The following is a 22,591-nucleotide window of genomic DNA, read 5'->3' on the forward strand; positions in this document are numbered from 1 at the left end:
TTTTAACACCAGGTGTGAACGAGGTCCCAGTTTTCAAAAGAGCGACTTTAGACCAAAGACTAAAGAAAATAAGTTATTGCATCTTTAAATGTCGGTTTTCAAAATAAACTTTATTCACCTGGTTTCAGTCTGAAATTGGTTTTCCGCATTAAAAATACTCGATTACTTTTCATAAACTAAACAACTTGATTAGTTTTTGGTAACAAAAGTAATTTATGTTCCCGGAAACAAAAGTATTCAGAGTAAACGACTTCTAACCAAATAATAAATTGTCCCTGCAGACATTTAAATTCCCAGATTTCTTCTTCTAACATTTCACCTCGTCTCTCGTGTGGTTTTCTCGTCTTCATTTGTTACTACACACTTTCACACCTCTCTCTTTCCTCCCTTCTTCCTCTTTCCTTCACACCTGCAGTCGTGACACATTCTGCTGCGTTGGCCTCGCTGCGTTCAAACTCCCCCGCATGTGTTTTTCTGATCATTAACCTTTTGTGTCTCACACCGACGACCTCGAGCTGGAGAAGCTTCGAGCTGCAGGTAATAATGTGGAGGGTTTTGTTGCTAAGTAACATATGAATCCAACATGAAAGTGAGGAGCCACTCGTCTCTTCAGGATGAAGCAACACAAAGCAACACTTCCCACGCCAGCCTCTGATTGGCAGCCGCTCTGCAACACGTCCTTGAGCGCTGAAGCAGCAGAACCACACGGGCACGGGTACTTTTCTGTTTTTTATTTGAATGGAGTGAAACATCTACATAAATGAGGCCTCGCGATACATGTACTCAACAAAACGTTATCTGTAAAGAAAAAGCAAATCTTGATTTTATCTTTTTTTTTTTCCTGTACATTCTGTGAGATATGTTCAGAAATGTTCCCGACAAAATCCCAACGAACTCCACCCACCTCCCCGAAACAAAAACACTAATCAATAAATCAAACCCACCCGGGTTCATCATCGCCACGGAAACCGTCTCCTCCTCCCAGATACTGCTCTCCTGTTAAAGGATCATCGCGCTTCAGTGCAACTTAAACTACCGATGTTTTAGTTCATCGTCGGTGACAGAAAAATGGCGTCGGACACGGAAAATCTCTGTTTGTAAACGAGCAGACGAGCGAACACGGACGTCCAGGTCGGGCCTCGGTGCACCGGGGCGCTCGTGACCTGCTGCCGACATTACTCTCCTAAACGTCCTCGAAAGGTAAAGGTCATGTGCTGAACTAGAGAGAAAACAGGAAGCCAAACCACGCCCACCCGACCATATTTGGAGCTTCCTTCCCGTTCGCTGTGGAGTCCAACCAACGTTCCTAAGAAACGCACAGCGCGTGACGTAGCGTGAAAACGTTTAGTATCAGTGGCTCCATCATGTTTGGTGTGAACGAGGAGAATCCACGTTCACACCAAACGCTCCAGAACGTGATCCCGACTGAACTGAGCTCACGTTCTCCGTCGGTGTGTGAATATGGTGCGACGGCTCCGTCCAGCGAAAACAAACCAGACTCTAACTGAACCAAATTTAACGGAAATGACAAAAAACTATACGTGATGATTCTTTTTGAACCTTTGGTCGGACATTACTTCCTGTTCAGGATCCGCGTATCTAAACCGAACAGGACAAACACGCAGCCGCGCATCTGAAGATTTGATTTCTTTAGTTTTCACTGTAAAAACGTCTTTGTGAAACGATTACTTATAATAATACTAATAAAGATGATCTACGATCTTATAGTTATTCATAATCACATCGGTTGGTGTTTTTACGAGCAGGAAATCACAAACCTGTCGTCCTGCAGGTCAGGGGTCACGCGCCATTTACGGAAATAAAATCTTTACTCAAGGTTGTTACCATGACAACACGAGACAGAAGCAGGTGAGTTGACCTTGAGTTCAGATTCCGACAGTTTCTAATAAACTTCACGACTTTCGTTGCAATAAAGCGGGATGACCCTTTAAATCCCTCACCCCTGCTCCCCCGCTCTGAATAATTAATCCTTAATCAATAGGTTGTAAAAAAAAAACATCACATTGAAAAGAGGGAACAATTAAAATGTACAGATATAATATAAATGTCAATACTCGCTCGTCAGAGCTCAGTCACACTATCATTGGCATAAGAAAGGATGGATCTGACTGTGTGTGTGTGCATGCATGTCTGTGTGTGTGTGTGCGTGTATGCATGTGTGTGTCTGTGTCTGTGTGTGTATGTGTATGTGTGGGCACAAACACAGCGTTTCAATGAGCGTCACTTCCTCCACAAAATGAAAAATAATCAAGATAAAAAAAATCGCAGGCTCCAGATGGAACGTGGCAGCGATTTGTCCAAGTGCAATGAGATTTATCCCGTTCAGTCGGATCTATGATATTTAATGGATGAAGAAATAAATTAAGCGCGGTGACGTTCGCTCGGACTGAACTGCCTTGTCTCCTGCTCTGAAAGGAGAAGCGAGAGGGGGTGAGGAGAGGGGAGGAGGAAGGAGAGGGGAGGTGAAGGAGGATCTAGGCCTGTGCGTTGGTGCCGTTCTTCTCCGGAGGTCCGGGGCTGGCCGGCAGGTTGTTGAGGGAGGGGGGGGCCTCCTGCTTGCTGTCGCGGCGAGGCGGCATCCTCTCGTTGATGCGGTCGAGGCCTCGCGCCTCCTCGAAGCTCTGGATCTTGTGCTGCGGGTTGAAGCCTTGAATCGCTGCGGAGAAACAAACCAGTGAGAAACTCTCCGGAGATCTGTCAACACGTTTCACACTGAAGGGACTTGGAAACTAAACCTCAGTGAAACAACAGGTTTCAACTAACTCAAGTTCATAATGACACAAACTTAAGGTTTTTGAATAAATTAAATATATGAAGGAAAATATCAAAAATCTATTCGATTTCTTTGTCATCAGAGTTTGATAACGACATCTAAAGAATAATCAACAATTCCTCTTAAGTCAGGCTCTAATATTTATATATTTCTCACTTATATATAATTGATTCATGTTTTCCGGGACAGGAAGTTCTCAGTAAACTTACTTCGACAGGAAATCGACAGCGTGAAGACAAAGAAACAAACTTTGATTAAAGGGACATTTCACTAACTGTGGATCCTTCATGTTTCTATTAGTGTCAAACATTCATATAGTTGTTCAGACAAATATGTGATGAAAATATGAACTATTGATATGAAAGGATGGAAACGTGTGAGTTGATCACATGGAGATGACGTCAGCGAGACCTCAGGCAAAAACACTTTCTAGCTTTGACCCTGAACGTCTTTGATTTAGACTTCGTCAGGTTTGTCTTGATGAGTCAAACAGCGAGGGAGCTCGGATCATAATTTATCAGCTTGAGACATAAACTTTCACGAACAGACCTTGATTGTTACGGCTCGAGGAGAAGAGATTCTCCTCGTACGTGTCCCTGAAGGAAACGTGTTTGTTGCCCGAGGTCCAGCGTCTCTGACATGAATGTAAAGATACAGTTTGTTCCTCAGACTGAGAAGATGAAGGAGATGAAGTGGAAATCACCACACAACACTGAACTCTGACTCGGCACTGCGTCTACAACAGTGCACGTTTGATTTAAAGCAGGACAGACACAGAACCAGTGACGGAGACGGAGACGGTTTCGTACCTCGTGCCTCTTCTGCCTCTACGGTGGCTGTGTAAGCGTGAGTAGAAGTGCCATGCCCCAAACCAATGGAGAGAGAGTGAGAACGTTAAAAATCATTCAGCATTCAGTCAGTCACGTTATCACAGCTGTCAGTCAGTCCTGTTACCATGGAGACAATCATCATACAACCCCCCCACCCACCCCCAACACTGTAATGACCACAGAGGTTAGAGCAGAACAGCATGATTCAAACCCATCATCATCATCATCATCATCACATCATCATCATCATCGTCACTGGGGGTTAGAGTTCACATCATGCTGCTGTAAAATAACATTGTTCTCTTTGTTCAGGTGAAAATCTGTGGCAGCAAATGATTAGTCGATTAATCGATTGACAGAAAACTCAACTGCAAACATTTGGATAATTTATCATTTGAATTTTAGCAAAACTGTTTCCTTGTCTTAGTTTGATGTGAAAGTGAAAATCTTTGTGTTGAGGACGTGTTACAGAGTTTGTTCCTGTGTGTTTGTGTGAGAGTGGGTGCTCTGTCCGCAGGTTTAAACATCTTTTTCCTGCAGCTCCAGTAAAATAATTATTTATAATATATATATATATAATTATCTGACGTAAGAAGAATCTGGGTTTCTTCTTAATTTCATTGTCTCTGTGCAGCAGAGATTCAATTTACTGAGAACTGGTGCGTTTCCTCTCTGTGCTTCAGCTCCGACCTGGTTCAGATGTTGAGACTCAGACATGAAACCGACATGTTTGAGTTTATTACATTTAATTCACATTATGATGGAGATGATATCGTGTTTGTGTCTGAACCACATTCTGAAGTTACTGATCTTAATCAGGCAGCAGACGGAGAAATGTTCGACCTGCACAGTCGTGAGAGGAGTGTGTGTGTGTGTGTGTGTGTGTGTGTGTGTTTCTGAGCTGTTAGTCTCAGTGTGAGTGCAGGCACAGGAAGTTAGTGTCTCTGTGTTAGTGTTTGGTTGTTGGAGGCTCGGACGCCAGCACACTCACCGCTTTGCAGAGTTCTCCGACCTCCAGACAGAACTCCCACAGGCAGTGTTCCTGTCGGGGTCAAACCCTTCAGCTGTAACACACTCTCGTTCTCCTCTCTGACACACAAACACACACACAGAGAAACACACACAGTTAGTTAGAGTCACCAACAGACGTCTGATACGTTTGCTTCTCTCAAGCTAATGTAAAGCTAATCATGTGTAACTGAACCAATCGAGGGAGGAAGAGGAACTCTCCACGTGTCAGTGGTTCTTTTCTGGGTCTTATAATAAGTGGCAGATGCTTTCTGAACGAGAGCAGTCGTCGTTAAAGGACAAACGGTTGTGACACACTTCCACAGAATTAAAGGAGGACACCAGCAGAAAGTCATTAGCCTTAAACTAAAGTGGAGCAAAGTCTCCACAGTCTGGAGCTCAAACTGTCGTTTCTGACATATCACATGTAACTAAGCTTTTTAATATAAAAATATCCTCATTCCTTTGAACCCAAATCCACAATCAGCATGAAAGTAAGTAAATGACCAAAGTAACATGTGAGTGATCTCTTCTACCAGCAGACTGTAGAGATAGAAACCCACCTGAGCACAGAGAAGACACGAGCCATCTTCCCAATCGCCCGGATCTTATTTCTGATCACCTCCTTCCTGAGGGCCGCAGCTCCGCCTGCAAACACAACGAGAACGAACACGATGAACGCAGCTCGACAAAAACACACCTAAAGAATGTGCATAGAAATAAATGTGTGTACATCAACACAATGTGCAGGAGTCAGTATTTTTCAGTTTGCAGCTTTAACCAGGAGACTGTGATTATTGTTTCACTGATAAAACTCAAATGAGGTGAAAAGAAAAGTGAGATTTGATTTGGCTGCTGTTTCCTCAGAGAATTCTTAGTTTTAATGATTCACAATTAAACAATAAACCTAAAGGTGAAGAAAAGAGTTAAACTCTCTCGTCTCCAACGTTTCTCATCCAGCTTATAAAAGTTGGAGTCTCTTACCTTCACCAGCGTCGTCTCCCTCTGACATCAGCTCGTCGTCAGAGCAGATGTTCAACACGTTCACCAGCATCTCCGTCACTGTGGAAAATCCCATAATACATTTTAGATGTTTGACACTTAAATACCTTCAGGTCAACGTCATGTTCACCATCTTCCAATGTAGAAGAAACCTGTTTGCTGCCGTTTGTGCTGCTCTGCTCTTATCACATGTTTTACCAACACAAATCACAGATTGGTCATAAGAAGACAAACTAGGCCGATATGGATATCGGTCAAATATGAACCCGTCTGTCTTCATCCTCACGATAACTCATATGTTTGGTCAGAAGAAGAAGGAGTAGAGTTGCCAGAGAGAGAAGGACGTGCTGCCTCTCCTCTCTCAGCCATGTTTTCCTATGTTTTCAATGCATGATGTCACGTATCGGTCAGTCAGTGACGGTCTGTGGCCGACAGGACTCTCACCCTTCTCTCCGACGAAGGGCAGGGACCAGGTGAAGACGTCCATGAAGTTGGGCAGCCAGTAGGGGTGAGGGGAGCAGTTAAACTGCCGGATGTTCATCACGTTATTCTCATATTTCAGCACCGCAGCTGAAACACAAAAACACACATTAACATCTCCATCATCCCACACTTCAGCTCTCTCTGCAGTTGCCAAGGCTTCAAGGTTTTCCAGCCTGTTGCCATGGTTTCCAGCCCTCATGTCTCCTACCTTTGTTATTGTACACGTCCAGGTAGTTAGGAGCCGAGAAGATGGTAATTAAAGAAGGGAAGCCTGTCGTCTGACTTTTCCTGTACATTCGATACCTGATGGAGAAAATACACAAAGTCAGATGTTATAGAAACAAACGGGAGAAATACCAGACATTATATATGTATTTTTATTATTGTGATACAGATGTTTACACAACCTGCTATAAATTCTCTTTTTCCTTTTGACCCGTGACTCAAGATCAAATACAAAATCTAGAAAGGACAGGAGGTGGAAGATGGAGACGTGTGACTCACCCTGCGTCCTGGGCTTCATGTGCTCGTATTACAGACAACAGGTTATTGTTCATCAGGAAGTCGCATACTGCCGGGTAACTGAAACACAAACACAAAGTAGGAGGCTTTTTAATGTGAGATCCATGAACACGGTGGAAAACCCATTTCCTAACGTGAGAGCGTGACGAGCACTCAGACCCGTTTCCTCCTGCTCGGCCGTGTCTCCCTCACCTCGGTTGCTATGACAGTTAAAGCCACTTAAACTGGTGTAAAACACGAGATGCTAGATGAGCTAAAATTAGGGATTAATTAAGGTCGAGGCTTTTTACACGGGAGAAGAGGGAGATTGTATCTGATCCTCACAGAGCTGGATATTCACTTCAGAAAATTAAAGCAAGACTAAATATTTTTGCATCTGATAAGCGACGATTAGGGACGTTTGATTTTGGTTCCACTTCCTCCAGAGGCCGGACTGTGAATAAAGATGGACGACACGTCGCCACTTCCTCCAGAAATGAAGTTAAAACTTCTTGGAAATTAACACGACATCTTATGGTGATGAGATCATTTGGAGTCAGAGACTGAACAGTAGTTATCGTGGCGTGAAGTCGAAGTCCCACCCATACAACTTCTAAACCAATCAGGAGTCAGTGTCAGCTGTCAATCATGACGTCTCAGCCTGTTTTTATATCATCAAATAACGAAATAAAACCAAACTTGAACAAACATCAGAGAGATAAGAACGAGCTGAAATGACAGAAACTACTTTGACAAACATTTATTTAACGTCCAATTCGATGTCCATGTCCCATCAGCTAACATGGAGGAGGAGGGGGTTATGAGCTATACTGCAGCCAGCCACCAGGGGAGGATCATGAGGACTTTGCGTTACTTTTGGGAGGCGTCATGTGGCCTCTCACACGGACAAGAGGGATGTGACATATTAAACCTGTTACAGACGCAGTGAATAAATAAAGTCTTAACTGTGCCACCACTCAAACAAACTAATGCAGGATAAAAGAGGCTTTGAGCAGCGGCAGCGTTCGCCGCTCTGTGACCTTCACGTGGCGTCAACAAAACTAAATGAAGACAGAGCAGAGAACGCTAATATTTGTTTCAACATCTGTCTGACAGCGGATTTAACCAGCGCTCACTTATCCAGAGATAAGCCATTGTTTGTAAAAGCTTTAACCAGCTTAGAGTTACACAGCAAGCTGCTTTTTGTCTTCATTATTATTTTATTTAATACAGTCCCGTTGTACCTGTAGAAATAAGAGCAGCCTCGGACGCTGTTGTGGCAGAAGTGCTCCTGGGTCTTTTCTGAGCCGTAGTCCTCCCCCGGGTCCGACCACAGCAGGTCACACATGGGCCCGAACGCAGGAGGCTCCTTAAACCGGTCCAGCTGCACAAAGAACCAGAGCAAGCAGGTTAGGAACTTCACTGGATCCTTTTATATTCAGGATTAAACACTGAAACTCCACTCAAAGCCGGAGCCTGCATCAAGGACATCAGAGCTACAACCAAGAGTTCATTCATCCATTAGAAAGAAACTATTCAGATGGTTAAATATGTTAATAATGTTCTCTGGTTCCAGCTCCAACGTTACATTTTCCAGTGGTTTGTGTTTTCTGGAGCATTAAGTTTGACTCTTCAGATCCTTCAGAGCCAGCTGAGCGTCACTCACCTTCCGGATGTCGTCCAGGCAGGTGACTTCAGGGCTCAAGCCCCCGTGCACACACAGGAACTGCTGGTTGAGGAGCGCGGCCAGAGGCAGGCAGTCAAAGGCCTCCATACAGGCGTCATACACACGCTCAGAGTACTTTATTTTACCTGCAGAACAAAAGCATGACAAGTTTGTCTATGGCGAGGGGGCGGGGGGCGTTTAAAGAACAACGTGCGGGCAGCAGGACTTACACTCCTGTTTGAAGGTGAAGTATTCTGTGAGGTGTCGGCACTCGTGGTTTCCTCTGAGGAGGAACAGCGTGTTGGGATGGTTGATCTTCAGAGCCCAGAGATACAGAACACACTGAGGAGACACACACACACGAGAACATCAAACATCATGAAACTGATTAAATATCCACATGACATGTTTTAGTTTGAAGTATCTCTGTTGCTATGGTTACGCCCGGCATCCACGGCTCTCCAGCCTTTAAACGGGGGACTTTGGTGATTACTGCTCACACACCTCACCTACAGTCAGGAGTTCTGGGTCGAGACCAGAAGAACAAGATCACAGATACAAGCTTCACAATGAGAAGTGATCCAATCTCTTCGATAAGCAGAAGAAAAGGGATGAATACAATTAGACCGAAACATCTGTGAGGAAAACAAGACTCTTTCAAACTTCCAGGACACAAACCAGGATGTACAACAGCAGCCAAGAAAAATGTCATGACAACCACAGCCCTGAGGAGAAGGGAACACACACACAAACACACACCCACACACTCCCTCCCTCCCTCCCTCAGATTGTTTTAGAAATGGGACACGGACCAATCCTGGAGGCGGTGTGTGAGGCATGTGTGTGCACGTATGCTGCGGTGTGTAAGTGGGTGTGTTTGAGTGAGGCAGTCAGGAGAGAGAGGAGATGGACAGAGTGTCTTTCATTTCCTACGTCTATTTAAAGACGCTCCTGCTGAGCCACACGGGACCAACATGGCCGCTCGAAAGTTCACAAACGCCACCTACCTCGATGCTGAAGTAGCCTCTGTCCACGTAGTCCCCGAGGAACAGGTAGCGGGTGCTGCTGGGGGACCCGCCCACCTCAAAGAGCTTCATCAGGTCAAAGAACTGTCCGTGGACGTCTCCACACACTGGACACGCAAAAGAAATGTTAACGTGTGTTCGTCTATCAACAGTTAATCAATGTTCATTATCAGGTGTCAATAAGAACAAGAGCTTCTGTCCATCATCTATAATCGATGATGGGAGTTTTAATGAATGACAGGGGAGAAGAAATATGAAAAACAATACGTCAGAGCAGGAGGAGATAAAAATAGTCGGAGGTCATGAGGGCGGGATACCTAAGCTAAACCACATGTCGGGGGGGCAGCTGTAGAAATAGACCGCTGCGTCTGAGACAGTGAAACCACACACACACACACACACACACACACACACACACACACACACACACACACACACACACACACACACACACACACACACACACACACACACACACACACACACACACACACACACACACACACACACACACACACCCAGGGGGTTCACCTGTGATGGGGGCTTCCACCTCCAGCATGCATTTCTCCTGGCGGAGAATCCCTGCTCCCTCGTTTAAGATCCGGAGAGCCGTCTCCTCCTCCACACGCCCCTCCTTCACCAGATGAGCCTTCAGCACCTCCACGCTGGGCCTCCCATCCACGTACAGGTCTTTGACCGTCAGGCGTGTACCAGGAGGATATGGCACCGCTAAGAACACGAGGAGACACACGGGTGAGATATGCAGCGCAAAGATAAAACCAAACGTGCTACGAAAACAGTTTTTACGTTTACTTTTGTCAACATGAGGCAATAAACACAGGAGACCGATCGATATTGAGTGAATGAACTCTCACAGTCGATGGGCTGAAAGTGACGTGTCACTGGGACCTTTGACCACAAAACCTTCTCATTTGATCAGTGAGTCCGAGCGACCATTTGTTCCAGATGTGAAAGGATTCTCTCGAGGTGTTCTCGAGATATCGTGTTCACAAGTATGAGGCCGACGGATAACCTGACAACATAAAGCCTCCAGCCACTAGGTGTCGCCAGCGAACTGAAAGTATCTCCCAGTCAAAGCAACGGCTAAAATCCAACTCTCACTTCAGTTTGTCTTTTCTTTAAACTTGTAGGTTAAGTTTTTTCTTGTTATCTCGTGAACTGTCCCACTCCTTCACTGTGTGTGTGTGTGTGTGTGTGTGTGTGTGTGTGTGTGTCTCTGTTTGACACATGATTTGTTACCAAACTGGATCTTCACTGTCAGAAATAGTGAGATTTTTACTGCAGACGTCATGTTTCTTTCTGTCTCCAGACGACGACAGCGTGTTGAGACGGGTCCTGAAGACTAACAACAGTTTGGCAGCTCACACCGGCCCCCGGAGGAAATACCAAGCAGCTTAATTCCAGGAACACACCTTTATTCACACAGAGATGTGAAGGAGGAGGCCGAGCTGCAGCCTAACTGTTCACTCTTTCACTTAGAAACTTGAGTTCTGACATATCAAAGAGGCAGGAGCAGCTGAAACCGATTCACTTCACTCAGTTGCAGATAAATGCTGTTAATTCTGTGGGATGGACAAATAAACAGGAACTAGTTTTATTGCAACACGTCGTCCAGCTGAGTGATTGGACGACATCATCGTCACTAACCCTAGAATTGTGTCACCAGCATTGAATGTCTGAAGGGAGGCAAACAAAAACCACTGTTGTAAAAAACGAGGCCTCGCAGAGCACCACAGGAAGTGGTATTCAAATAATGGCTGACACAGATGCAGCGTTCCTGACAGTGGCTGAAGGGACGGAGAGTAACACACACGCTACAACAGCCCAACGACACAAACCTCCACCTGATGAGTAAACAGTTAAACTGGTCCAAAGATTAACTAATGACCATCGACTGCGATAACATTTATAATCTCATTGTCCTCTTGTTGAAGTTTGTCCCTGGTGGCCACCTGGAGGAACACCGTCTCTGATGACACATTGTAAAATTAAAAACGTATGAAACATTTACAATATCAATAAAACGCTTGTGTGTCACGTGTTCACACTGTTCAGCAGTAAATTAGTATTTTGCCATGTTTCTTCTGAGCTGAACACGTCACCACTGCAGTTTGACCTATTTACCAATTGGCCGATGGAATCATGTTTGTGGTTAAGGCTTTAACAACATCTTAGGAATGATTGACAGGTTTTCTGTTATATACGTATAACAGCAGATATATTGGTATTGAAAGATGTTGGGGCCCACGGCAGAGCTCTGTGCTGGGGCCCATGACAGGACACTGTACCCACTCCGTCATCAGCTCCATCAATCATGAATGAGGACAGAATCATTACACATGACAGGCAACGCAGACAGACGCACCGATTCGATTACCATCAGTAACTAAGCCATCGGTGTGTACACACACACACACACACACACAGACAGACACACACCAGGTCCAGCAGGATGCAGTGTTACAAAAGGAAGCTGCGATGAACTCGTCACTACGACGACGTCTATAATCAACTTCAGCCTGCAGCTAAGAATTTGTTTTATTCAGTAGATTCATAATTTCATCTATAAATGTCAGAAAACTTCCCAAAGGATGTCGTCAGTTTTTTGTTTTAATGTCGTGTTTAACATCGTATGAGCCAAAGAGAAGCTCGGAATAAAGAAACTTTTATAAAATGATCCGTTAATGTTACTGATTAAGTTCAAAGTCACTTCTACTGCGTCCAATGAGAGAGAAGTGTCCCATTTCAAATATAACACGTTCAAACATGAACCGGCTAAATGACAAACAAAACTATTCACTCACTGCTGATATTTCTGCTTATTTATATCTTGATTAATCCTTCAATCGTTTTATTGATAAACTCCAGAAGAAGTTCTCATTTAGATCTCTACCGACTAATCGTGAAGCAGATAGACATGAAATACAGACGATGGTGGAATAATATCTTCACACGATATGTTCTCATTCTGTGGGAAACAAAGTTTAAAACCACAACCGTCACTGGCTTTAAACTTTGAAATAATAAAGTGGCATTTGTTGTGATAATTATCGATATGGAGTGATATGATCATCTCCCAGCCCCTGATGTGTGTGTGTGTGTGTGTCTGTGTGTGTGTGTGTGTGTGTGTCTGTGTGTGTCTGTGGCCTCAAGGCGGCAGGTTTAATGATGTGACTTTCTCTCGCAGCTTTATACGGATAAGCCTTCCAAACCCACTAAGCCAATCATTCCCCACCACAGACGTCCAGCCGCACCAACCTGGTAAACCCGGTTAACTAATTAATCAAATATGAGGCAGTTATTCCTTTATGGAAATAAAAGGGACAGAGCGTCAGGTTGTATCTTCAGCCGCCGAGCGGTGACGTGATGCTCGTTCCTCCACACAGTCGTGTACAGAGGGAACACGTGTGACCCACTGTCTAACTGGGTCAAACACAATTTGGTGCAACACGACTGTCACACACTTCATAATGGAGATGTGAAGAAAATGATAAAGTGAAAAATGTTCTGTCTGCGAGTCAGATAACGTGACTGAAGATTCACCTGCAAACAAGGAAGGGTGAGGTGATGGGGTGTGGAGGGGTGAGGTGTTGGGGGTGATGGGGTAAGAGGAGGAAGGGTGAGAAGATGGGGTGAGAAGAGTGAGATGATAGGGTGTGGAGGGGTGAGGTGATGGGGTGAGAGGAGGAAGGGTGAGGAGATGGGGATGATGGGGTGAGGAAGGGTGAGAAGATGGGGTGAGGAAGGGTGAGATGATGGGGTGAGGAAGGGTGAGAAGATGGGGTGAGGTGTTGGGGATGATGGGGTGAGGAAGGGTGAGGAGATGGGGTGAGGTGTTGGGGATGATGGGGTGAGGAGATGGGGTCAGGTGTTGGGGATGATGGGGTGAGGAAGGGTGAGAAGATGGGGTGAGGTGTTGGGGATGATGGGGTGAGGAAGGGTGAGGAAGGGTGAGGAGATGGGGTGAGGTGTTGGGGGTGAGGTGTTGGGGATGATGGGGTGAGAAAGGGTGAGATGATGGGGGTGAAAACACATCCACCCGGGACCCAGCGCAGCTTCGATCCCCCACCAGGCTCCAGGAGTCCGGCCCGTCGCGCTGACACGTCCCCCGACCTGAGCCGCATGTGTCGGCTAACACCTGGACGTCCCCCCGGGACAGCGGAGCCACAGAGCGGGACCGAGGAGCCAGGCCACGGGACGCGACGGCCGGGGAGGACCGTGAAACCCGCGGGCTCCACACACACATAACCCCGAGCGAGCGAGCTGTCACCCGGGCTGGCTCGTCCTCCAGCGGGTGTTAAGCTGCTCGCCTTTAGCAAACTAGCTCCGTTAACTTCCTGCCCGGAGGATCGGATGTAAAAATGGAGGCTACGTACCTTTGACAGGTCGCTCGGTGGTGGACAGTTTGTTTGGCTCTTTCGCCGACATCCTCCCTCCCGATGAGCCGCTGGATGTTCGCTGTGTTCCGGACTAAACTTGAGAGATTCCTCACTAGCTTAGCTAGCTGGAGCGAGCTAGCCGCGCTAGCTAGCAGGGAGCGAGCTGCAGCAGCGCTTCGGTCCGCGGACAGGACACCCGAGCCGAGCCGAGCCGGGCTGGAGCTAACCGCGCCGGGGGGGAGCGGGTGGAGACGTGTTCGAGTCGCGGCGGGTCCCCTCTCTGCCCCGAGGAGCGGTGGTACCGAGCCGCTGTCAGAGGACGGATGGCTCCAGGAAACGGCCCGAGCAGCGCGGATCAGTGGCCGCGGCGGCAGCGAGCAGAGCCGCGGATCATCCCAACTTTAGCTCCGAGGGACCAGCTGCATCTGCCACAGGCCGCGGGATGGAGCTTCTCTCGGCGGTCGTGATCCGATGTGTCGTCCAGACCCGTCGGATTAGAATAATCCAGCGCAGCGGATTTCCTACAACATGGCTCGACGCGGGGGGGTGTGGGTAGTGTAGTATTAATGCGCTGCTAATGTGACGCGTCAGGGACCTGAAGTACTGCGACTGACCTGAAGGGCTCCGGCTCTGCACCCTGACGGCCGGGACCGGAACTGCACCTTCAAACCGTCACCCGGCCCATATCCGGTCCACATGGCGTGTGGACGGATGGAGGGACATGTCAGACACCCCCTGTCAATCAAAGGAGGCCCAGATGAGTCGTGTAGGTCCACATCCGGATCACACCTCACCCGGATCACACCTCATCCGGATCACACCTCCCCGGATCACACCTCACCCAGAGCACCGTGTGTTTAGCAGAAAGAGCCAACATTAGTGTCACATCTGTATCTATCTGTGGTACAAGTACATAAGTACATAACTCTCAGCTTCATGTAAAGTATTACAGTTAAAGTACTTAATGTAGTTACAGTATGACAAACAAAGTAAGATACACGTTGAGTAACTTCTTCTGAAAGATGGTGTCTGTCACTACATTGAAGGGAGAGTTCACCCAAAAATGAAACTTTTCATTATCTCCTCAGCACTATTGACAACAACAAAAACACTTTTGGAGTTTCAGGAGTAAAAAGTGTTGCAGACAAATCCAATAAAACTGAAGTAACTGGTGAGTGATTCTTCAAATGGAATAAAACCACAGAAACATAACATGTCTCCATTCTGCTCCTGTGGTGTCATCAAGTGTCCACAAGCCCCGACCTTCATTTACACCAAGTTTAGGCCTAAATGTCTCTGTTCTCACATACAGAACCTCCAGAACATGTCAGGAACACGTCAGGAACATGTCAGGAACACGTCAGGAACACGTCAGGAACATGTCTGAACTTCAGTTCCTGTCTTGAAACAGTTTGACTGAAATTTTAATCTGTTGTTCAGTAAAAACGTGACAGTTTGAAACTGTGTGTTTTCACATCATCATCGTCTCTTATCTTTGTGACTCAGTGATGAAAAGTGTTTGTTCTTCTCTTCATTAAAGAAAAGAAGAATAAAGTGATGATGATCTTCTCCGTCCGTCCTCCGTCCGTCCGTCCTCCGTCCGTCCCCCGTCCGTCTTCACACTGTAAATAGAATCCCTTTAAAAGGTTTTGATCAGCAGCAGCAGTTGCTGAGCCTCAGGAGAACCAGCGTTTTACCAAACACGCTGACCATGTAAGGGGAAGTGTGCGAGGCTGGGGGGGCCCCTGAGGACCCCCCCTCATCCAGACCATCATCACCGTCCCTGTGGTCGAGCCCCGACAGCTGCTCTATTTAAATCTCTGCTCGCTGCACCACCAGCTTCACAGAGACGAAGAGGAGCAGCGATGGTACGTACTCTCATCAGTTTGACATTTTAAGTTTTTATTTTCAGTATTGAGTTTGGTTTTACTCATATCTCTCATATTTAAACTCGTGGATCAAAGTTTAAACAAAATGAACCAAGACGAACATTTACCGTCTTAAACCGACAAAGAAAGAACGAGATGTTATAATATTTTATTGTGTTGTGTTGAAAAATGTTTGAATCTAATTTGCCAGATGGTATTTTTCATTTTCTGTATTTTAAAAAGTTTTTACTGAAAGATGAAATGTAAGTCAGCTATTTATTCATTGTTTCATTCTATGATGAGAATTGAAATAATTTTTTACAAAAAGTGAAAATTCTTTGTGTTGAGAAAAGTGTGATTAATATAAATGTAGTAGAATTTAATGGAATGTACTGTAACGTAAATACATGTATTGTATAATTAGTTTAGAAAATAACTAAATGCAACGATGAATTCACATTTTTTGTTCTAAAATTGATAAATACATTTAAATGTAATTATGCAGATTTGAATAATCAGTTTATTTGTATTAATCCTGAGGGTTCAATCATTTATGAAACTAATTATAAATTATTCAACTTCATAATAAAAATCTTTATAAGTCAAAACTGAACTTTTCTATTCTATGAAGTGAAAATGTGTCTCTTCTCTGATTGGTTTGATGTTGAACGGTAACAGACGACTGTCAGTGAGTTTCTAACGTGAGATTCTGCTTCTTCAGGCGAGTAGAAAGACGAAGAAGAAGGAAGGAGGAGCCAAGCGGGCTCAGAGGGCCTCGTCCAACGTTTTCTCCATGTTCGAACAAACTCAGATCCAAGAGTTTAAAGAGGTAAAGTCATGAGGTTTAATTCTTATTATTGGAATCATGTTCTTATAACTTTACGTTTGTGATTCAGGCGTTCACACTGATCGATCAGAACCGAGACGGGTTCATCGATAAAGAGGATCTGAAGGACACGTATGCGTCTCTGGGTTCGTAGCTCTGATGCTAAACCGCCACGTGATCAGGTTCCTTCTCCTCCATCACAGATTCATGTCTCAGGTGTGTGTGTGTGTGTGTTTCAGGTAAACTCAACGTGAAGGACAAGGAGCTGGAGGACATGTTGAGAGAAGCCACTGGTCCCATCAACTTCACCATGTTCCTCAACCTGTTCGGAGAAAAGCTGCACGGTGAGAAGACTTTAACAAACACGAGGTTTAATCCTCTAGTAGTGTTTTTATTTTTAGACAGGAGCTGACGAGGGGTCAGAGGTCATGAACTGACGTGTTGGACAATGACCAAAGGAAGGTTCAGTATGTTTTCTGTCTGGTTTCAGGCACAGACCCTGAGGACACCATCTTAAACGCTTTCAAAATGTTTGATCCTGACGTCCAAGGCTTCGTTCACAAAGACGAGTGAGTCTGTTACTTTCTAACGTTTCTCTGCTGTTAAACACAAACTTAACAATGTTCTGTTTGATTTGATCAGATTACAGAATCTGCTGATGACACAGGCCGACAGGTTTTCATCTGAGGAGGTAAAGAAGGTTTCTGATGCCGTCATGTTGTGTTGAGTCTGAGAAGATCAGAGGATTTCATCACTTTACATTATTAAGTTAAAGTTAAATTACATTTTCTACAACCTGTGTGTCAACATGTGTCGTTTCAGGTGAAGCAGATGTTTCAGTCGTCAAATATCGACGCAGCAGGAAACCTGGATTACAAATCTCTGTGTTACATCATCACACACGGCGAGGAGCAGGAGGAGTGAAGAGTTTGGTTGTGATGCGTTAAAACTTCCAGAGTTTGTGATGAAATAAAAAAAGAAAAACTGAAGGAAACCTTGATCTGGAATTCACTTCTCAAATTCATGTTGTCCATCTTTATCTACACCAGTGATTTTAGGGTTAAAGACCCAACGGTGGCTTCGTTCACACGAGTCACTACGTTTGTGGAACAGAATTAAAAAAAAAATTATTCGAAACTTAGAAACACAGCCACCGGTATGTGAAAGTAAGTCTTCGTTTCGTCGTCGTCACCTGAGTTCGAGTCTGTTTAGTCCAGAGAGGATGAGCTGTGTTCTATCTAAAGACGTCTCTGTGTCCGCGGCGTCATCGCAGGCGTCCGGGGTCGTGACAGGCGGCGGCTCGAGCGTCGGTGAAGACGAAGAAGGCCAGAGCGTAGGCAGGAAGCTGCAGGTGATCCGCTGGAGGAAGACGACTTCCTTTAAGGTCGGGGAGAGTTTTATCGTCCACCATCTTCAGCACGTCCCCGTTCAGTTTCACAGACCTTCACAAAATAAAAAGAAATATTTTCATTATCGATTCATCTGCAGATTATTTCATCAATTAATCATTTAGTCCAAAAAATATCCAGACTCGACAATGACGATTTCTAAATCATAATATTATGATTATTTTACTGATTTAACGTCTATGATGAGATGTGTGTTCAGATTCAGTGGACTGCTCCTTTAATGACGGTCCTGAGGAGAATCTGAACTCCTCCATCGATCCCCTCTAACACTGAAACCAAGTGACACAGCCTGATGCTCCTCGTGACTTGAGGAGTCTTGAGGGATCAATGGGCACATTGAGGAGGCACCTGGAGTAGAGCCCCTCCTCCCCGGGCCGGTCGGCCTGCAGGACAAAAGCCTCCACTGTGCCGGAGGAGACGAGAGCCGGAGTCGAGATCCGAGCCGGTTTCTCACTCAGGTTCATAGATATCAACGTGACTGCTCCGCTGCTGTAGCTGCAGACACAGAGCGAGGCTGGGTCAGTACACGAGGTTATATCAGAGGGAAACAGTGATGTTGCAGCAGGGGAACCTCTTTGTGTTGGAGCAGTGCAGATACACTCTCACTCTTTTACTGCGGCCAACAGCAGAAGACGCCTCAATCTTCAAAACCTCCGGTCCCACGAGTCTCTTGTAGAGAAGAGACAACCAGTAGTCCTGAGAGATGACACGAGAGGTCAGAGGTCAGCATCAACTCTGCTCAGGCAGTCACACAGGAAGTCGTTAGGAGAGAAATATTCAGGCTCTAACGTTCATCACTTTCCTCAGACTGTTCATCGCTGCAGCTCCTCTGTTCAGCCTCTGTCTCAAACTCTACGTTTTAGCTTGTCTCTTTAAGACCCCCTCCAGACCAACATGGACTTTAAATCAATGTTCATCAGTAAATCTAACAAACACCAGCTGATTAGTCGAAGCCTCAGGTGACGTCTGTCTACGTTAAACATGTTCACCTTCATCAGTCTCATCTTCTTCCCTCCGTCGTTACATCTTCGTATGAACTCTGTAACGTCCACGCTGCCGTTGCCTAGCAGCAGTGTTTATGCAAATGAAGAGACTGAACAACACATCCAGGCTTTTTATAGAAGCAGTGAAGAAGAAGGTCTTACAGGAAGTGGATCCAGGTTGTTGTCGACCAGGTGGTAACTTCCTGAACCAATCAGCACCTGCCTCATCACCACGTCCATGCCGAGTGTGGCTGCCAGGCCCAGTTTGTCCAGCCACCTGCAGGGGGCACACTCTCACTGTAACACTGGGTGTGTGTGTGGTCTCAGTGTAATATATATTGTGAGCATCAAGCAGGTTGTTTGTTGTAATGTTTGTCATGAGACCAGGGGCTGCTGGGTAATCAGTGCGTTAGAGTCCCCCGACATGACAGGAACGTGTTGAGGGATGTTTTTCACATTTGGCACAAAGGTCACGGTCACTGCGACTTTTGATTTGAACTAAAGACGATGCTCACGGCTCTGACTCAGTCTGAACAACTGGAGAAAGATTATTATTATTATTATTAATGAAACATTCTTTAAATTGTTCTGTTCGACTGTTTGATTAATAATTTTCTAATCTCAGCTCTGATAGAAGGTTTTTCTTGAACCCGTCTCGTCTCAACTCACATGAATCCTGCGACGAACGCGTCGGACAGACCCACGGCTCCTCCTCCGTACGCCGAGCTCGTCTCTCCGAGCCAGACCGCCTTCCCCGGGGACGCCATCTTTACTTTCTGACCAGAGGACACATGTCAACATCGTCACCTCGCACATGTCAAAGTCTGTCTGTGTCTCGTTGTCTTTACCTGCAGAACTTCTTTGGTCTTTAACTTCAGCGTGTCGAGAATCTCTGGATCCAGAAAATCCTCCAGAGACGTGTCTCTGCCGTTCACATAGTAACTAAGAGACGGGACAGAGGAGTTAACTCAGCCTGAAGTCACATGGTCTCTGTTTGATTTCAGATTCAAGAACTTTATTGTCACTGTGCAAACACAACAGAATCTGCAGTTGAACTCACTGGTGCCAGGTACAGGCGTCGACGGCGTCCGCTCCGCTCTGCAGGAACCTACAGCCGCACGTAACAAACAAAATCACTGTGTTGAGACTTGACCCGGAGGAGAATGATCCACGTGAACGAGAGCAGCGAGCGTCCGAACGACGGAAATACCAGAAGAGTTCAAATGTTCTGGACTAAATGAGGTGAAGCGTGAAGCTCACATGACGCTAATTAAATCACAGGAACTGGGCTCCGTCCTCGACTGCTGCTACAGAGACTGTTCTCTGCTGCACACGAGACAAATACACAGGGTTTTAATGTCGAAATACAGTATATATGTATTTATATGTGTATAAGTATGTACATCTGTGTGTGTGTAGATTGAATGTTTATAAAGTATAAACTTTATTGACAACACTGTTATAAAGACACTCACACACATGTGAATGCAGGTGGATGTCAAACTGACATCTGTAACTGTACAGATTGTACAGAACACACTGGGGATTTGTTTTGCCACAGGAAGTGAAAGTTGTGTGACACTGAGTCACTTCTCTTTTTTCTCTGTGGTTCCTCTAGATGAGGTTACTGTTTCAATCTGGTTCATATCAGATTATTGTTCCCATGTACACGTGACCCCTCACCCCTCCAGTATGTCGATCCTGTGGCCTCGCGGCTGGCCCACGTCCGGCCCGTACAGTCCGGCGCCGTGGTAGAATTTGGACTCTGACATCATCTCTCGGAGACGGGTGAAGTCCTGTCCGAGCTGATATCCGTCCACTCGGATCCCGGCCTTCTTCTCGAAACTGTTTGGTTCTGAGGTCAAACACACGACAGATATCAAACTCCGACCTCAGGAGACGTGAACCTACGGGTTGGCTGCCGCGGCGTCGTACCGTTCCCCAGCTCCCAGGACATGGCGTAGCCTCTGGACTCGCAGTACTGCAGCAGGGAGCGAGCGTTGCTGCTGTTCCAGCTGTTGTCGGCTGTTCTGAGGAGAGCGTTCAGCCCGAAGATCAGATCCATCCCCGAATAGTTGGAGAAGGAGTTCAGCAGGTCCACGGTCACCTCTGTCACAGGAAGAGGGTCAGCCAGCACGTCACGTGATCACATGATCACATGATCACATGTTTACGTGGTCACATGATCACGTGCTCCTACCTGTGAACTTGACGTTCCTGTACTTCCTCTGAGCATCTTCTCTCATCAGGACCAGCTGCTGCGTCGTCCACTCCACCTTCAGTTTGTCCTCCAACCACGACGGCAACGCCACTTCATCACAGGACGGAGCTGAGGAGAGCAGAGAGGACGTTTATCCACAGGTCAACTTAGATTCATGTTTCCTTCCTTCACTGTGACCTTTGACCTTTAACCACCCAAATCTAATCAGTTCATCTGTGAGTCTAACTGAACGTTTTGAAGAAGTTCCCTCGAGGTCATCTTGAGATATCGTGTTCACAAGGATTTGACATATTGACAAGCTGAAAATATAACACCTCCGGCCACTAGGTGTCGCCAGTGAGCAAAAACAAACTTCCTGTTGTATTTGAATGATCATAAATATTTGATATTATTATCTAGCGGTTTATTTCCGAGCAGAGGGAGGAGCTTGGCTCTGTGAAGGTCACCTGATGTTTGCAGATGTTTCCTCTCGGGAGTGAAAACCATGAAGTCTTGTCTCGTTCCACCGAACCTCAGGAACGAGGGAGTCAGAGCTTTGGCCAACGTCCTGATCTTCTGGGATCTGAGCACAGAACACAAACCACATCAGGGATCAGGTCCGAACCTCAGCTGATCCTAATCTTTGAGTCTGGAAAGATTCAGATGAAGATTTAAATGTGTCAGTTTGATCTTTGATGATCAGAAATGAAAATGAAAGGTAAAACTTAAAAGAAAGAACATTAATTTTTTTAATTAATTTAGAAGATTAAATTTACTCTGACAAACTTTCAAATATCAAACTGCAGCAGAAAGAACAAAGATTTGACCTTTGCCCTTTGACCCTGGAGAATATGGATCTTCTGAATTTATTATTATTCAGTTTGAATCTCATTGATAAAATTAAACTCTGTTTTTTTAATGAACATATTTTACCTTTGAATTCTGAGAAGAGTTTTCATCTTAATAATAAAGATTATTATTCAAAATTCTGGCTGACACACACACAAACGTACAAAGACAAACACACACAAGCAGACACACACACAAACAAAGACACAAAGACAAACTCACACACTCGCACGCACACAAAGACAAACACACACTCACACACAAAGATAAACACAGATACACACACACTCACACAAAGACAAACACACATACACACAAATATGCAAAGACAAACATAAACAAGGACAAAGACAAACATACACAAAGATAAACACTCACACAGACACACAGACACACACACTCGCTCCCCCCCCCTGACCTCAGCAGGTACATGAAGCTCTCCTCGGTCCCCAGGCTGGAGTCGATGGTCACGGACAGAAACCTCGGGTCCACCCGGTGGAGGATGGAGCTCAGATCCGCGGTGACGGAGACGAGCTGAGACCCGGAGCCGGTTGAGTTCCACCCCGGGTCGGAGGCGACCCAGCCCGGGTCTCTGGTGAAGAGGAGTCCGTCCGAGAGACGGAGGAGAAAGAGGAGGAAGAGGAGCAGGAGACTCATGTTCAGACTGAGACACTTCCTGAACTGTCTGCTCCTCCTGCAGGGGGCGCACCTTCTCATCTCAGTTTGAACACTCATTATGTGGAGGCA

The 22,591-nt window shown here is 45.8% G+C and overlaps 3 protein-coding genes and 1 long non-coding RNA gene across 7 annotated transcripts; 2 read left to right on the forward strand and 2 right to left on the reverse strand.

Moving 5' to 3' along the window:
- Positions 1-716: 716 nt before the first annotated feature.
- Positions 717-14,325, reverse strand: ppp3ccb (protein phosphatase 3, catalytic subunit, gamma isozyme, b). 3 transcript variants are annotated; one of them, XM_047344393.1, is made up of 14 exons: positions 13,707-14,325; positions 9,841-10,038; positions 9,292-9,416; positions 8,515-8,626; positions 8,285-8,430; positions 7,863-8,002; positions 6,622-6,699; positions 6,326-6,420; positions 6,079-6,204; positions 5,617-5,694; positions 5,196-5,280; positions 4,616-4,713; positions 3,604-3,630; positions 717-2,668 (listed from the first exon to the last, which is right to left on the reverse strand). In XM_047344393.1, the coding sequence occupies exons 1-14, from the start codon at positions 13,756-13,758 to the stop codon at positions 2,496-2,498; spliced, it is 1,533 nt and encodes a 510-aa protein (XP_047200349.1). In that variant the 5' UTR covers positions 13,759-14,325; the 3' UTR covers positions 717-2,495. The 3 variants fall into 3 exon arrangements, with proteins under 3 accessions (XP_047200349.1, XP_035040831.2, XP_047200350.1); XM_035184940.2 differs by having other exon boundaries at positions 717-2,677; positions 13,707-14,324; XM_047344394.1 differs by lacking the exon at positions 3,604-3,630 and having other exon boundaries at positions 717-2,677; positions 13,707-14,323.
- Positions 9,807-11,398, forward strand: LOC118125896. The gene is made up of 2 exons (XR_004698890.2): positions 9,807-10,062; positions 10,640-11,398. It is a non-coding gene; the product is annotated as an uncharacterized LOC118125896 (long non-coding RNA).
- A 731-nt stretch (positions 14,326-15,056) lies between the features above and the next one.
- On the forward strand, positions 15,057-17,327 carry LOC118125895 (myosin light chain 5). Its single transcript, XM_035184963.2, has 7 exons — positions 15,057-15,577; positions 16,299-16,406; positions 16,474-16,549; positions 16,643-16,747; positions 16,894-16,972; positions 17,046-17,094; positions 17,226-17,327. The coding sequence occupies exons 1-7, from the start codon at positions 15,575-15,577 to the stop codon at positions 17,325-17,327; spliced, it is 522 nt and encodes a 173-aa protein (XP_035040854.1). The 5' UTR covers positions 15,057-15,574.
- On the reverse strand, positions 16,774-22,525 carry hpse (heparanase). Of its 2 annotated transcripts, none has more exons than XM_035184937.2 (12): positions 22,263-22,525; positions 21,463-21,578; positions 20,996-21,124; positions 20,731-20,904; positions 20,479-20,650; positions 19,856-19,903; positions 19,644-19,737; positions 19,465-19,571; positions 18,958-19,072; positions 18,384-18,508; positions 18,161-18,307; positions 16,774-17,845 (listed from the first exon to the last, which is right to left on the reverse strand). In XM_035184937.2, exons 1-12 carry the CDS (start codon positions 22,499-22,501, stop codon positions 17,668-17,670), a joined length of 1,644 nt encoding a protein of 547 aa, XP_035040828.2. In that variant the 5' UTR covers positions 22,502-22,525; the 3' UTR covers positions 16,774-17,667. The 2 variants fall into 2 exon arrangements, with proteins under 2 accessions (XP_035040828.2, XP_035040829.2); XM_035184938.2 differs by having other exon boundaries at positions 21,463-21,644; positions 22,263-22,381.
- Positions 22,526-22,591: the final 66 nt, after the last annotated feature.

Source organism: Hippoglossus stenolepis, chromosome 18 (genome assembly GCF_022539355.2).
Source record: "Hippoglossus stenolepis isolate QCI-W04-F060 chromosome 18, HSTE1.2, whole genome shotgun sequence".
Classification (NCBI taxonomy): Eukaryota; Metazoa; Chordata; class Actinopteri; order Pleuronectiformes; family Pleuronectidae; genus Hippoglossus; species Hippoglossus stenolepis.

Coding starts and splice junctions, on each gene's coding strand:
- ppp3ccb (XM_035184940.2), bottom strand. CDS start 13,758: ATGTCGGCGAAAGAGCCAAACAAACTGTCCACCACCGAGCGACCTGTC. Junction 6,205..6,325: donor GGACGTGTACAATAACAAAG/GTAGGAGACATG, acceptor TTTGTGTTTCAG/CTGCGGTGCTGAAATATGAG. Junction 5,281..5,616: donor GGGAGACGACGCTGGTGAAG/GTAAGAGACTCC, acceptor TTGTGTTTGCAG/GCGGAGCTGCGGCCCTCAGG.
- LOC118125895 (XM_035184963.2), top strand. Junction 16,407..16,473: donor AGATCCAAGAGTTTAAAGAG/GTAAAGTCATGA, acceptor TTTGTGATTCAG/GCGTTCACACTGATCGATCA. Junction 16,550..16,642: donor GGACACGTATGCGTCTCTGG/GTTCGTAGCTCT, acceptor TGTGTGTTTCAG/GTAAACTCAACGTGAAGGAC.
- hpse (XM_035184937.2), bottom strand. CDS start 22,501: ATGAGTCTCCTGCTCCTCTTCCTCCTCTTTCTCCTCCGTCTCTCGGAC. Junction 19,572..19,643: donor AGACCAAAGAAGTTCTGCAG/GTAAAGACAACG, acceptor TCCTCTGGTCAG/AAAGTAAAGATGGCGTCCCC. Junction 18,509..18,957: donor ACAACCTGGATCCACTTCCT/GTAAGACCTTCT, acceptor GTCATCTCTCAG/GACTACTGGTTGTCTCTTCT.